The sequence below is a fragment of the Chelonia mydas genome, chromosome 14 (genome assembly GCF_015237465.2).
Source record: "Chelonia mydas isolate rCheMyd1 chromosome 14, rCheMyd1.pri.v2, whole genome shotgun sequence".
Lineage (NCBI taxonomy): Eukaryota > Metazoa > Chordata > Testudines > Cheloniidae > Chelonia > Chelonia mydas.
The window spans coordinates 19,277,123-19,293,528 of NC_051254.2; the positions used below are offsets into that span (position 1 = coordinate 19,277,123).

General features: G+C 45.6%; 1 protein-coding gene across 3 annotated transcripts in view; it reads right to left on the reverse strand.

Moving 5' to 3' along the window:
• RAB40B (RAB40B, member RAS oncogene family) overlaps positions 1-16,406 on the reverse strand; it is a 66,519-nt gene that overhangs the window by 27,273 nt on the left and 22,840 nt on the right. Inside the window, exon 1 of one of the 3 annotated variants that reach the window (XM_037914048.2) lies at positions 12,745-13,055. The exons of the other annotated variants lie outside the window; for them this stretch is intronic. Coding sequence (XP_037769976.1) covers positions 12,745-12,931 — 187 coding nt within the window. The 5' untranslated portion in view covers positions 12,932-13,055. Of the gene's footprint in view, positions 1-12,744; positions 13,056-16,406 lie in introns of those variants that run through there. 3 annotated transcript variants of the gene reach the window in all.

Consider the following 16,406-nt stretch of genomic DNA (forward strand, 5'->3'; position numbering starts at 1 on the left):
AACCAGTATCTTGTAGGATGCAAGTTTGCAAGCTTCTTCTTCTTTTTTTTATTTAACTGACGAAATGTTATGTAGGTGTATTAAAGTAAGTCACACAACAACCCCAGTGAAGTAGTATGAATGGAGAGGTTATTTGCATAAAAAAAAAGATTGCTACTTCCTTGAGCTTAAATCTTTGCATTTCAGTTTTTATGGCACAGCCACTAACTGATCTCAAATCAGTTTCCGAGTTTTGAAGATGAACTTTGACACCTCCTGAACAAAGCTGATGTTGACAAGCCTGGACAGATACTTAATTATCCTCAGAGCTGTATTTTGATGAGAATGGCACAGAAAGTGTCTCAATTATGTCAAGACAGGAGACTTACAGCAACATCAAATGGATAAAAAGCTATATATTAGGGGTAAGTCTTGTGTCACCCTTGCTTGGATTTAGGTAGGTTATTAGGGAAAAAAAGTTAGCTACAACAAGAATATGCACACTTTCAATAAAAAAAAGGTTTCAAAACACAAAATCCTTTCACTTGCAGGATCACAGACGCACCCCTCAATATTCTGTTCTTCCACTTCACTAGGACCACTTCTTCCACTAGGAATGGTCTAGATCAGTAGTTCCCAAACTTGTTCCACCGCTTACGCAGGGAAAGCCCCTGGCGGGCCAGGCCAGTTTGTTTACTTGCCGCGTCCGCAGGTTTGGCCGATTGCAGCTCCCAGTGGCTGCGGTTCTCTGCTCCAGGCCAATGGGAGCTGCTGGAAGCGGCGGCTGAGGGACGTACCGGCCGAACCTGCGGACTCGGCAGGTAAACAAACCGGCCCAGCCCGCCAGGGGCTTTCCCTGCACAAGCGGCAGAACAAGTTTGGGAACCACTGGTCTAGATAATACTTGAGTGCCATGAGTGCAGGGGACTGGATTAGATGACTTCTCAAGGTCCCTTCCAGTCCTATGATTCAGTAGTGAAAGATTTTATTCAATGATTCAGGAGTGAAAGATTTTATTCAATGCCATATTTGGGCTTGACAAATCCAAAGAAACCAATTTTCTGTACTTTTTGAGATAAAAATTAATCCTTTCATCTTTGTACTTAACACAATAATATTTAAATTTTACTTTTAAAAAGAACTCCATTTTCATTAACTTACTTATTTCCCTCTTCCTTTAACTGTATGCCTATTATGTCAGCTAAATTCACACACTGGTGTTTGTCAGACCCCAATCACCCATCAAAGTACTGATCAGCAACTTTCATACTTACTGCAGTTGATACAAGAGACCATCACCTAGTCAGTGAATTCAACATTGAGACATTTAATAAGATGTTAAAAATCGAGTCCTATACTTATGAATATCATTCCACAGAAAGTTTATAGCAAAAAAAAAATAAATCTATCAAATTAAAATAAAATAAAATTGGGCTGCATCTCTTAATGTTAATGTAAAACAAAGGTCAGGTTTAGTGTCAGATCCATTTTTGCCTTTTGCTTACTTGCCATTCAGAATGATCATTCTTTAACTTCCAATCCCTTCTGTCAAACTTAATTACTGTACTAAAAACTATCTGTTTAAAGTGTACAGACTGTACACATACCGAGAAAAATAGAGTCTTGGCTCCCAAGTTATTGGATATGTAAAATGAAGCCAGGAATTATAATACACTCTCTCACACTTTAAGGGAAGCTGTTGTTTCAGTCATCCCCAGATATGCTAAAGATCCAAGGGTGCATGGTAAATAAAGGTGAAGCTCCTTCATCACCTGTGACACCCAAATATTAGCTACTGCCCTTTCAAAAGGCTTGATAAAATCCTATCCAAAATTATTCATGTAAATCCGGTGAGGTTCATCCATCACAGACATGGATCTGACAGTTTGAGTCAAATGATTAGCATCACTGCAGTTTCGAGGGAGTCAAAGGATCTTCTTGCTGCCATGTCCCTGGATGCAGAGAAGGCCTTTGACTGTGTATCCTGTCATTACCTTTTTTTACATACTTGCTACATTTGGATTTGGTACTCAATTTATCTTCCGGATTAAACTTCTTTATATGAATCCATTTTCCAGGGTGGTTACTAATAGCACTATCTCAGAACCATTCCCAATTCACAGGGGTACACGAACAGGGTTGCAGTTTGACCTCTGTAGTTTGACCTACCCCTAGTACCGTTAGCTATTGCTGTCCGTAGAAAACAACATATACATGGAATCAAGATAAGTCAAACAGAGCACAAGATCATGCTTTATGCTGACAATGCTCTTGGCCGACTATCCAAACCTAAAGATTCTATTAAAACTAATAAATGCATTTGGACACCTCTCGGGATATAAAATCAATAGGGAAAAAGCAAATTCTGGGCATAAGCAAAATGCTAATAGGGAATCTTTGACAACTGGAATTTTAGGTGGCATCCCAAACATATGAAATATTTAGGGATGCTCATCCCCAATGAGATTGAGAATCTGGTCATCAATGGTCTAGAGCCCATTTTAGCCCAGGCAGCAAGAGATCTGGGCAGATGGTAAACCCTAAGCCTTTGAGGCAAAATTAGTATTATTAAAATGAATGTGTTTCCCAGAATATTGCATATCCTGAGAGGTTTCCCAGGTACTATTTGTCGGCTTTATTTTAGGAAAATTAATGACATTTTAAAAACATTTCTCTCGTGAGTGGGAAGCCAAGAGTGGCTTTGTGTAAACTGCAACTCCCAATAACATCCAGAAGCTTCCATTTCCCCAACTTGCAGCATTATCATACAGCCTGTATTCTTAGTCAGGCAGGCAGTCCTGTGGCTCCAGAACATAGCAGGATGATCAATATGATAATAGGTATCTCTTTAAAACTCATTTCCCAAAACAGTGTTTTGGGATACAGCCCATCATCTTAGAAACTATCCAACTCATGGAAAGCTTGGTTCTCTAGAGCAGTGCTTGTAGTCAAACAATTCATATTCCTCAGCTGGAAGAGCAGGCTGTCTCCAGGCACAGAAGCTTGGCTCAGCAACTTGGCTGACATGAAAAGCAGGTAACGTTCTTGAGAAGAGGGATCTTAGATAAATATGACTTTTTTTTAGAAACCTTTGATTAATCTCGAGCAGATGGAAACTGCAATGTCGCTCTCTTTTTCTCTCCCAGCTTCCCTTCCTTCCTTTATCTTACTTTGTTGTTCTGTTGTCTCCCCTCCCCCCATTTTCCCCTTATTTTTGAAAAAAAAAATCATAGAATCATAGAATATCAGGGTTGGAAGGGACCTCAGGAGGTCATCTAGTCCAACCCCCTGCTCAAAGCAGGACCAATCCCCAATTAAATCATCCCAGCCAGGGCTTTGTCAAGCCTGACCTTAAAAACTTCTAAGGAAGGAGATTCTACCACCTCCCTAGGTAACGCATTCCAGTGTTTCACCACCCTCCTAGTGAAAAAGTTTTTCTTAATATCCAACCTAAACCTCCCCCACTGCAACTTGAGACCATTACTCCTTGTCCTGTCCTCTTCTACCACTGAGAATAGTCTAGAACCATCCTCTCTGGAACCACCTCTCAGGTAGTTGAAAGCAGCTATCAAATCCCCCCTCATTCTTCTCTTCTGCAGACTAAACAATCCCAGTTCCCTCAGCCTCTCCTCATAAGTCATGTGTTCCAGACCCCTAATCATTTTTGTTGCCCTTCACTGGACTCTCTCCAATTTTTCCACATCCTTCTTGTAGTGTGGGGCCCAAAACTGGACACTGTACTCCAGATGAGGCCTCACCAATGTCGAATAGAGGGGAACGATCACGTCCCTCGATCTGCTCGCTATGCCCCTATTTATACATCCCAAAATGCCATTGGCCTTCTTGGCAACAAGGGCACGCTGCTGACTCATATCCAGCTTCTCGTCCACTGTCACCCCTAGGTCCTTTTCCGCAGAACTGCTGCCTAGCCATTCGGTCCCTAGTCTGTAGCGGTGCATTGGGTTCTTCCGTCCTAAGTGCAGGACCCTGCACTTATCCTTATTGAACCTCATCAGATTTCTTTTGGCCCAATCCTCCAATTCGTCTAGGTCCCTCTGTATCCTATCCCTACCTGCCACCATATCTACCACTCCTCCTAGTTTAGTATCATCCGCAAATTTGCTGAGAGTGCAATCCACACCATCCTCCAGATCATTTATGAAGATATTGAACAAAACCGGCCCCAGGACCGACCCCTGGGGCACTCCACTTGACACCGGCTGCCAACTAGACATGGAGCCATTGATCACTATCCGTTGAGCCCGACAATCTAGCCAACTTTCTACCCAACTTATAGTGCATTCATCCAGCCCATACTTCTTTAACTTGCTGACAAGAATACTGTGGGAGACCGTGTCAAAAGCTTTGCTAAAGTCAAGAAACAATACATCCACTGCTTTCCCTTCATCCACAGAACCAGTAATCTCATCATAGAAGGCGATTAGATTAGTCAGGCATGACCTTCCCTTGGTGAATCCACGCTGACTGTTCCTGATCACTTTCCTCTCATGTAAGTGCTTCAGGATTGATTCTTTGAGGACGTGCTCCATGATTTTTCCGGGGACTGAGGTGAGGCTGACTGGCCTGTAGTTCCCAGGATCCTCCTTCTTCCCTTTTTTAAAGATTGGCACTACACTAGCCTTTTTCCAGTCATCTGGGACTTCCCCTGCTTGCCACGAGTTTTCAAAGATAATGGCCAATGGCTCTGCAATCACAGCTGCCAATTCCTTTAGCACTCTCGGATGCAACTCGTCCGGCCCCATGGACTTGTGCACGTCCAGCTTTTCTAAATAGTCCCTAACCACCTCTTTCTCCACAGAGGGCTGGCCATCTACTCCCCATGATGTGATGCCCAGCGCAGCAGTCTGGGAGCTGACCTTGTTAGTGAAGACAGAGGCAAAAAAAGCATTGAGTACATTAGCTTTTTCCACATCCTCTGTCACTAGGTTGCCTCCCTCATTCAATAAGGGGCCCACACTTTCCTTGGCTTTCTTCTTGTTGCTAACATACCTGAAGAAACCCTTCTTGTTACTCTTGACATCTCTTGCTAGCTGCAGCTCCAGGTGCGATTTGGCCCTCCTGATTTCATTCCTACATGCCCGAGCAATATTTTTATACTCTTCCCTGGTCATATGTCCAAACTTCCACTTCTTGTAAGCTTCTTTTTTATGTTTAAGATCCGCTAGGATTTCACCGTTAAGCCAAGCTGGTCGCCTGCCATATTTACTATTCTTTCGACTCATCGGGATGGTTTGTCCCTGTAACCTCAACAGGGATTCCTTGAAATACAGCCAGCTCTCCTGGACTCCTTTCCCCTTCATGTTAGTCCCCCAGGGGATCCTACCCATCCGTTCCCTGAGGGAGTCGAAGTCTGCTTTCCTGAAGTCCAGGGTCCGTATCCTGCTGCTTACCTTTCTTCCCTGTGTCAGGATCCTGAACTCAACCAACTCATGGTCACTGCCTCCCAGATTCCCATCCACTTTTGCTTCCCCCACTAATTCTTCCCGGTTTGTGAGCAGCAGGTCAAGAAAAGCTCCCCCCTAGTTGGCTCCTCTAGCACTTGCACCAGGAAATTGTCCCCTACGCTTTCCAAAAACTTCCTGGATTGTCTATGCACCGCTGTATTGCTCTCCCAGCAGATATCAGGATAATTAAAGTCACCCATGAGAACCAGGGCGTGCGATCTAGTAGCTTCTGCGAGTTGCCGGAAGAAAGCCTCATCCACCTCATCCCCCTGGTCCGGTGGTCTATAGCAGACTCCCACCACTACATCACTCTTGTTGCTCACACTTCTAAACTTAATCCAGAGACACTCAGGTTTTTCTAGTTTCGTACCGGAGCTCTGAGCAGTCATACTGCTCCCTTACATACAGTGCTACTCCCCCACCTTTTCTGCCCTGCCTGTCCTTCCTGAACAGTTTATAACCATCCATGACAGTACTCCAGTCATGTGAGTTATCCCACCAAGTCTCTGTTATTCCAATCACGTCATAATTCCTTGACATCACCAGGACCTCCAGTTCTCCCTGCTTGTTTCCAAGGCTTTGTGCATTCGTATATAAGCACTTGAGATAACCTGCTGATCGCCCCTCATTCTCAGTATGACGCAGGAGCCCTCCCCTCACAGATGTTCCTGCCTGTGCTTCCTCCCGGTATCCCGCTTTCCCACTTACCTCAGGGCTTTGGTCTCCTTCCCCCGGTGAACCTAGTTTAAAGCCCTCCTCACTAGGTTAGCCAGCCTATAAAATATAAATTAAAAAAAGAAAAATAGGGCCAATTGAAATTACAAACTAATCTACAATATTTTAAATCCTAAATGTAATCTTTGATTCATTAACTCAGTCATAAAGCACAATTAAGAAAGTAATCATATACAATTTGCTGATTCCTGAATATGACAATTTTCTCATTTTGAAACCCACCTGTCAACAGATGCTATTTGAAAAAGACAATGTTCTGGCTGGCAGGCACATGGATAGAACTCCTTCCACCCTTTCACTCTGACTGCCTACTTCCCTCTAAGTGGCCGGCATATTGAAATTTACAAGAATTCTACACTCAAAGGGGGTGTTCTTCAGTCATTAGATAAAAGCTCCTTCATAGCTAGAGCACTTTCTTACATAAATTTAAAGAATGTTGTTATAGCCATGTTGGTCCCAGAAAATAAGAGAGACAAGGTAGACAAGATAATATCTTTTATTAAAGACCAACTTCTGGTGGTACAAGCTACAAGCTTTCGAGCTTCACAGAGCTCTTCTTCAGATCAAGTGAAGATCTGAAGAAGGGCTCAGTGAAGCTTGAAAGCTGGTACCTTTCACCAAGAGACGTTTGTCCAGTAAAAGATATTACCTCACCTACACTGCCTCTCTCATAAACTTTAAGAGTCAGGTTACTTAGACTTTGGCAACTCTTCCAGAAGACTTCCCATCAGTTTTAACCCATATTATTGACTCCAATTCTAGATCAAACCAGTATTGTAAATAAAGTTTGTTGTGTATTTTCCATCAGTTGCCTTTTTTATTAAAAAAACAAAACAGAAAGCAACAAGTACTAAACCAAAAAAGCCCCATTTGAAACCAAAACAGACCTTTGATTAAAAGAATAAGGGGCTAAAACCTGTGTACTTAGAACTATTTTTGTTTTCCTCTCACTATTCATGCCACTAGATGAAAAACTGAATTGTTGATAGTCATGTTGTACAACAAATCCAGACATTTTTGATGGATTTGGTATACATGCTTTTTAAAATCCAGATTCAGTTTACAGTAATGTAATCTAAGATGGCTAAATACACTAAACACATAGGAAAAATATTTGTTCAGAAAAGGAAACTCCATTTAGCATCAGCTAGTGAATTGTCTTTTAACTGAAGTAACAGCCAGTGAACCATGCCTATCACTATAAATAGAAAGGAAGTAGAGAGCATAACTGAAATCACATTTAATTCTATCCTGTCCTAATATTTACTCGTAAGTGATGAAACAGTCTGTTTTTATCTGCATATCACTACAGACTTATCTTGCCATGGGAATTAGAACTAAAAACTTTCCACTTCAAAAGGAAGCATCAATTACAAACTTCAGTTCAGCATTTCCTCTCCTCCGTTCATCTAAAGGAAAAGATATCAGGCAGTAGCTCCTTAACTGAATGTTTACTACAGATTTCAGTTAGCATCCTCAGATGAAAGGTGCTATATATAACATGTTATTGTGTAGAAGTATTATTAGCATTACCGGGGGGGAAAAACATGTTTTCCTTATTTTGGTGCATTTTAGTCACGGCTTTCAGAAAAGCTGGAAGGGAATATCACCCTCCAAGTTTCAGAAATCTCAGAAAACTCATCAAGATTTGTTTTTTAGAAAGATACAGGATACTATACAGAAATGGTATTTTTGTTCATTCTCTCCCCTCAAAGGGAATGTATGAAAGAGGTGGTCCTCCTTCAGTTTATTCTATATGAGGTTTGTACTCATTGCTTATGGTCATGACCACAGGATTTTATACTATCCCTCTTCCAAGCTAATCCCTCCAACATGACCAAAAAAAAAAAAAAGCACTTCTTCCAAAACAAAAGAGAGCCTGACTCCCAACCGGCATTTTTATAAATCTTGGTATGTGTAAGAAACAAGGCCACTCAGATAAAATATGTTGTGTGTATTCCCACATATTGTATATACCATGATACCATCTCTTCCACTCTCTCTCGCTCTCTGTGTAGTTTTGCCAATCAACACCAACAGAGAATCTAACTTACTATTCACTAATTATCTCCACACAAATGTGTTTTGCTAATCCCAAAGCAGTTTACTTTCACCAAAATGACAGACATATTGGGGTTACCCCTCTGGTAGGCAACGCTCAGAATTAAGTTTATTTCAGAACTTTTTACAAATTAGAGAAAATAATGTGATTTTTTATAAATCTAAGAGTTTTTAAAAAATCCTATTATCTGGGTTTTTTTTCCAAAATCTTTTTCAAACAGCAATTCTTCCCCTATCCAAAACTGATACAAGATCTAATATAAGAAAGTGTCAGTGTTGCCTAGGAATGGTTTTCTAACTAAGACTGTCAAGTATTTGTAGGTCTCAATTCTTTTCACATTGGCATATCAGTGGCTGGTTTGCGCTCATTTTTGTTTTTTTACATTTACACTCCAGTATTTGTTGCTATAGGCTGGGGGAGGGGAGCTTGGGAGAGGGTGAAGGGAGAAGAAAAAACTGTTTTACACCATAAAAGATATGGAACTATATGGGCAAGTATAAAGAGAATTTGACACTGTGAACAAGCGCATGTATGCTTTTATGGTGTTTTGTTTTTTAAATCCTCCAGCAAAGTGAATGTATGTGACAATTATTTGTAATGGCTTTGAATGCACAAAATGCTAAGGGGCTTAGTCTCAGAGAGTCATTATACAAAAGCAAACAATCAAGAAGTGCACAATTTGTCAGCTCTAGACAGACTACTAAATTTATTCCTGATCTGCAAGCAACTGCGCACAATGATAAGAGTGCCAAATACTGTACTGAATTGGCAGTAGTTTGAAGACCAATAGGTAGATTTTGTCGTTTCATCAGGAGGGCCATAGGATTTTTAGTGATGGCATTTATATAATAATAACTTTTCAAAACACCACAGTTCCTTGTTTTGCTTTATGTTGGTAGAAAAACTAGCACAATGGGATCTGTGTGTGGTAGTGCAAAGTAACAAAACATTCTGAAGAGTAATAAAACAGCGGTGAAGTTATGGATCTTACCTACCTCCTGTGTTGCACTTTTCATCTGAATGCTCCTCTGCTACCTGTTTATTTCCAAATGATGTTAGTCAAATGGTATTATGGTGCTTTCACCTCATTTATGGAGTTGGCTAGTTCACCTATGGTAGGGAATACACTTCGCCAAAGCACAAGGACATATGCACACTTACACAGGATTTGGTGGGGGAGAGAGAAAGGAAATCCTTAAGCCAACATAGTAACTCAGCCTACTAATATAATTTATACCCAGCGGGTCCCAGTTAAAGTCACTGCAACTCTAAAATGCGGTTACTATCTTATAAGTAATACATCAAGTTAGTTCACATTGCCATTTATTAAAAAAAATAAAAAATAATGCCAGCAGTTTGCTGGTATGCCCAAACCACTGCCTTTAATGCTGACCAATACTGTCTCACTGTTTCCCTGTACTCCCCTGCTGGCCTTTCTGTATCTGTTGTCTCTTATCTTATATTTCGATTGCAACCTATTTAGGACAGAGATGGTCTTTTTGTTCGGTGTTTGAAGAGCGCCTAGCACAACAAGGTACTGGTCCATGACTAGGACTCTTAGGGTTTGTCTACACTACAAAATTAGGTCGAATTTATAGAAGTCATTTTTTCAGAAATCGTTTTTATATAGTCGATTGTGTGTGTCCCCACACAAAATTCTCTAAGTGCATTAAGTGCCTTAACTTCGGCAAAGTGCTTCCACAGTACCGATGCCAGCATCAACTTCCGGAGCGTTGCACTGTGGGTAGCTATCCCACAGTTCCCGCAGTCTCCACCGCCCATTGGAATTCTGGGTTGAGATCCCAATGCCTAATGAGGCAAAAACATTGTCGCGGGTGGTTCTGGGTACTTGTCATCAGGCCCTCCCTCCCTCCCTCCGTGAAAGCAACGGCAGACAATCGTTTCGCGCCTTTTTTCCTGAGTTACCTGTGCAGACGCCATACCACGGCAAGCATGGAGCCCGCTCAGCTCACTGTCACCATACGTCTCCTGGGTGCTGGCAGACATGGTACTGCATTGCTACACAGCAGCAGCCCATTGCCTTGTGGCAGCAGACGGTGCAATAGGCCAGATAACCGTCGTCATCATGTCCAAAGTGCTCCTGGCTGCCTTCGTAAGGTCGATCAGGAGCGCCCGGGCAGACATGGGCACGGGGACTAAAATAGGAGTGACTCGACCAGGTCATTCTCTTTAGTCCTCCTGGCACTCCTATTGCACTGTCTTCTGGCGAGCAGCCAGGAGATGAGAATGGCTAGCAGTCCTACTGCACCATCTGCTGCCAGTCAAAGGTGTAAAAAGATAGATGGAGTGGATCAAAACAAGAAATGCACCAGATTTGTTTTTGTATTCATTTGCTCCCCCCTCCCTCCCTCCCTTCGTGAAATCAACGGCCGACAATCGTTTCGGTGTGGTCTGTCAGAGGCACCTTGAAAAGTTTAATGGAGATTCAGTCCTGCCTGAAATACCGGGGGGAGGGATAGCTCAGTGGGTTGAGCACTGGGTTGAGCACTGGCCTGCTAAACCCAGGATTTTGAGTTCAACCCTTGAGGGGGCCATTCTGTGTGACATTAGTTTTTGTTTCTCCTTGATGTAAAGCCACCCCCTTTGTTGATTTTAATTCCCTGTAAGCCAACCCTGTAAGCCATGTCATCAGTCGCCCCCCCTTCCCTCAGAGCAACAGCAGACAATCGTTCCGTGCCTTTCTTCTGTGCAGATGCCATACCACAGCAAGCATGGAGCCCGCTCAGATCACTTTGGCAATTAGGAGCACATTAAACACCACACGCATTATCCAGCAGTATATGCAGCACCAGAACCTGGCAAAGCGAAACCGGGCGAGTAGGCGACATCAGCGCGGTGAGGAGAGTGATGAGGACACGGACACCGACTTCTCTCAAAGCACGGGCCCTGGCAATGTGGGCACCATGGTGCTAATGGGGCAGGTTCATGCGGTGGAATGCTGATTCTGGGCCCAGGAAACAAGCGCAGACTGGTGGGATCGCACAGCGTTGCAGGTCTGGGACGATTCCCAGTGGCTGCGAAACTTTTGCATGTGTAAGGGCACTTTCATGGAACTTTATGACTTGCTTTCCCCTGCCCTGAGGCACAAGAATACCAAGATGAGAGCAGCCCTCACAGTTGAGAAGCGAGTGGCAATAGCCCTGTGGAAGCTTGCAACGCCAGACAGCTACCGGTCAGTCGGGAATCAATTTGGAGTGGGCAAATCTACTGTGGGGGCTGCTGTGATAAAAGTAGCCAATGCAATCAAAGATCTGCTGATATCAAGGGTAGTGACCCTGGGAAATGTGCAGGTCATAGTGGATGGCTTTGCTGCAATGGGATTCCCTAACTTTGGGGGGGCCAAAGATGGAACCCATATCCCTATCTTGCCACCAGAGCACCAAGCCGGCGAGTACATAAACCGCAAGGGGTACTTTTCAATAGTGCTGCGAGCACTGGTGGATCACAAAGGACGATTCACCAGCATCAACACGGGATGGCCGGGAAAGGTACATGACGCTCGCATCTTCAGGAACTCTGGTCTGTTTCAAAAGCTGCAGGAAGGGACTTTATTCCCAGACCAGAAAATAACCGTTGGGGATATTGAAATGCCTATAGTTATCCTTGGGGACCCAGCCTACCCCTTAATGCCATGGCTCATGACGCCATACACACGCAGCCTGGACAGTAGTCAGAAGCTGTTCAACTACAGGATGAGCAAGTGCAGAATGGTGGTAGAATGTGCATTTGGACATTTAAAAACGCGCTGGTGCAGTTTACTGACTCAGTTAGACCTCAACGAAAACAATATTCCCACTGTTATTACTGCTTGCTATGCACTCCACAATATCTGAGAGAGTAAGGGGGAGATGTTTATGGCGGGGTGAGAGGTTGTGGCAAATTGCCTGGCTGCTGGTTACGCGCAGCCAGACACCAGGGTGGTTAGAAGAGCACAGGAGGGCGCGGTGTGCATCAGAGAAGCTTTGGAAACTAGTTTCTGACTGGCCAGGCTACAGTGTGAAAGTTCTGTTTGTTTCTCCCTGATGAAAACCCCCACCCCCTTGGTTCATTCTACTTCCCTGTAAGCTAACCACCCTCCCCCCACAAAAAAGCACCCTATTTCAACCAGGTGACCATAAATGATATCACTCTCCTGAGGATAACACAGAGATAAAGAACGGATGTTGTTTGAACGCCAGCAAACATGCAGAACAAAGCATTGCAGCGTAATGATTCCCGACTACGTGCTACTGACCTGGCGTGGTAAAGTGTCCTACCATGGTGGACGGAATAAGGCTGTCCTCCCCAGAAACCTTTGGCAAAGGCTTTGGGAGTACATCTAGGAGAGCTTTATGGAAATGTCCCTGGAGGATTTCCGCTCCATCCCCAGACACGTTAACAGACTTTTCCAGTAGCTGTACTGGCCACAAATGCCAGGGCAAATTAATCATTAAACATGCTTGCTTTTAAACCATGTATAGTATTTTAAAAAGGTACACTTACCAGAGGTCCCTTCTCTGCCTGGCGGGTCCGGGAGGCAGCCTTGGGTGGATTCGGGGGGTACTAGCTCCAGGTCCAGGATGAGAAACAGTTCCTGGCTGTCGGGAAAACCGGTTTCTCCGCTTGCTTGCTGTGAGCCATCTACAAACTCATCATCATCATCTTTCTCGTCCCCAAAACCTGCTTCCATGTTGCCTCCATTTCCTTTGAAGGAGTTAAACAACACGATTGGGATAGTGGTAGCTGAACCCCCTAAAATGGCATGCAGCTCATCATAGAAGCAGCATGTTTGGGGCTCTGAACCGGAGCGGCTGTTTGCCTCTCTGGTTTTCTAGTAGGCTTGCCTCAGCTCCTTAAGTTTCACGTCGCACTGCTTCGGGCCCCTGTTATGGCCTCTGTCTTTCATGCCCTGGGAGATTTTGACAAATGTTTTGGCATTTCAAAAGCTGGAACGAAGTTCTGATAGCACGGATTCCTCTCCCCATACAGCGATCAGATCCTGTACCTCCCGTTCGGTCCATGCTGGAGCTCTTTTGCGATTCTGGGACTCCATCATGGTCACCTCTGCTGATGAGCTCTGCACTCACCTGCAGCTTGCCACGCTGGCCAAACAGGAAATGAAATTCAAAAGTTCGCGGGCCTTTTCCTGTCTACCTGGCCAGTGCATCTGAGTTGAGAGTGCTGTCCAGAGTGGTCACAATGGAGCACTCTGGGATAGCTCCCGGAGGACAATACCGTCTAATTGCGTTCACAGTACCCCAAATTCGACCCAGCAAGGCCAATTTCAGCACTAATCCCCTTGTCGGGGGTTGGGTAAAGAAATCGATTTTAAGAGTCCTTTAAGTCGAAAAAAAGGGCTTCGTCGTGTGGATGGGTGCAGGGTTAAATCAATTTAACGCTGCTAAATTCGACCTCAACTCCTAGTGCAGACCAGGGCTTAGGAGCTACAATAACGTACACAAATAGTACATTTAATGGCAAAAGTAAAGACAACTCCACTCTAGGATTGCCAACTGTCTAATCACAGAAACCCAAACACCCTTGCCCTGGCCAGCCCCGTCTCCAAGGTCCCACCCTGCTCACTCCATCCCCCCTCCCTCCGTCGCAGGGGCTTGGGGTGCAGGAGGGGGTGTGGGCTCTGGGCTGGGGCCAAGCGGTTCAGAGTGTGGGAGGGGGCTCTGGGATGAGCCTGGGGCACGGGGTGCAGGGTGCAAGCTCTGGGAGGAGTTTGGGTACAGGAGGGGGCTCAGGGCTGGCGCAGGAGATTGGGGTGCAGGAGGGGGTGAGGGGTGTGGACTCTGGGAGGGAGTTTGGGTGCAGGAGGGGGCTCAGGACTGGAGCAGGGGTGCAGGAGGGGGTGAGGGCTCCAGCCAGGAGGCGCTTACCTCGGGCGGCTCCCAGTCGGCGGCGCAGGGGCGCTTAGATAGGCTTCCTGATTGTCCCAGTCCCGCACCGCCCCCAGAAGCAGCCAGCACAATCCTGCGGGCCCTGGGGCAGGACAGGGGGCTCTGCACGCTGCCTGTGCCTGCAAGCGCCACCCCTGCAGCTCCCATTAGCTGCAGTTCCCGGCCAATGGGAGCTGCGGAGTCAGTGCTCGGGGTGGGGCAGCATGAAGAGATCCGCTCCCCCCTCCCCCGCCCAGAGGCCACAGGGTCGTGCCGGCCACTTCCAGGAGTGGCGAGGGGCCAGAGCAGTCAGGGAGCCTACCTTAGCCCTGCTGCGCCGCTGGATTTTTAGTGCCTAAAATTTCCCAGTTTGGCTTCAGTAGCCTCCGGGAGATAGGGTTTGATTCACTGTTCCCTCTAAACTGTAAGCGTGTGCGCGTGCACACAGATCCTAAACCCCGTGCACATGGCGAAACACCACATGCACAAAAATTTGCACAGAAGCACAACAATTTGCACAGAAGAAATTTTTTGTGCACACGGCCTGTCAAAAATTAGAGGGAACATTGGTCTGATTCCAGAAGATTCCTGGCAAAACTGGGAGGGTTGTGAACCCTACTCCACTCTGAAGGAAAACATTTTGGTTTAGAAATTAAAGTGTACTATCAATTGAAAAGCCATTCCATCAGGATTACTCTGCTTTCTGCCTTCGCTACACCTTCTTCCGTCTATTGCTACCTTATGATCAGCCCTTCATAGTGGATGGTGGGATTATGACACCAGCGGAGAGTCAGCCTCCCCTTTAGTTCATCTGCATACTTCAAGTCTGTTGGTAAAAGTGCCTTACACTTCTAAAACCTCAATTTAAAAATAATATTAACTCTCCGGGGCAGAGTCTGTCTTCTTTGTGCTTCTATAGTGCCTAGCATGTTGTGGGTCATACTGAAAACACACACAACTTCAACCCTCTTATCTTGTGCCCCCTTTTTGTGGTATACACAATCTCTATGAACACAATACAAGCAAACAACATAAGATCAGGCATTCTGCCCATCCAGGAAAGAACAGCAAATGGACGCTTGGCACACGTGAAGTACTCTGACACCACAAAAAGTACCATTACTTTATGAAAAGTTGTCTTACCTAAGCTTCCCTAAGTATTTGCTTTTGAATTAATGTGCACAACCAGTTGCTTAGGCATAATAACTGCTCATTTGGCTACTAACTGTAACCTAAGTTCCCTGTAAACTGTGCAGCTGCATGGCCACACAGCAGCCTATTTAGTGCCGCACAGGCGCTCAGGGAACCTGCCCAGCCTGGACCTGCTGTAGATGGGCCGGGGCGCCCCTCCTCCGGCCCCAACTCAGCCCCAGACCTGACGCTGCCAGGGATGGGGTGGCCTGAACCCAGCCCCAGCTCAGACCTGCAGCGGTGTCCCTTCCATGGCCCCAACTCAGCCCCGGACCTGCCACGGCTAGGGGAGGGACACCGCTCCCCCAACCCCAACCCCGCCCTGGCCCAGCCCTGCCATGGCCAGTGGAGGGGCACCTATCCTGTGGCCCCAGCCCTGAAGCTGCCATGGCGGGGAAAGGCGCTTCTCCTCCCCAGCCCAGGTGCTGCTGCGGGCGGGGGTGGGGGGGAGAGCTGGGGGGACGGGGAGTCCTCTCTCCCTGCCGTAGCCCCAGAGCACCCTCCTGCACCCAAAATCACTCATTCCTGGCCCCACCGCAGAGCCCACACCCCCAGCCAGAACCCTCACTCCCACACACACACACACACACACACACATCCCAACCCTCTGCTCCGGCCCTGAGCCCCTTATCACCAGCCCCACCCCAGAACCCGCACCCACAGCCGGAACCCTCACATCCCTGCAACCCAACCCTCTGCCCTAGCCCTGAGCCCCCTCCCACACTCTGAACCCCTCGGCCCCACCCCCGCCACATGAATTTTGTGATGTGCATCGTCACATCACCTCCATATTAATGCACATCACAAAATTCATTCCACACATGTGTGAGAAAAATTAGAGGGAACTCTGACTGTAACTGTTCAGCTTCTTGTACATTTACACTAAGGCAAGGTTGGAAGGGATGTACAGAGAGCTGTTACAATAACTATAAAAGATTGCTTTCCAGTTCTTATGAAACTTTAGTTTACTTACTTCTGAAAACACAAAGTTTAAAACACACCCAGAGTTTGTGCTAGAGAATAGCTTCGAAACGCAAATAATATTGAAAACAGATGAAATACTTCACATTGTGCAACATATTCCAGAAG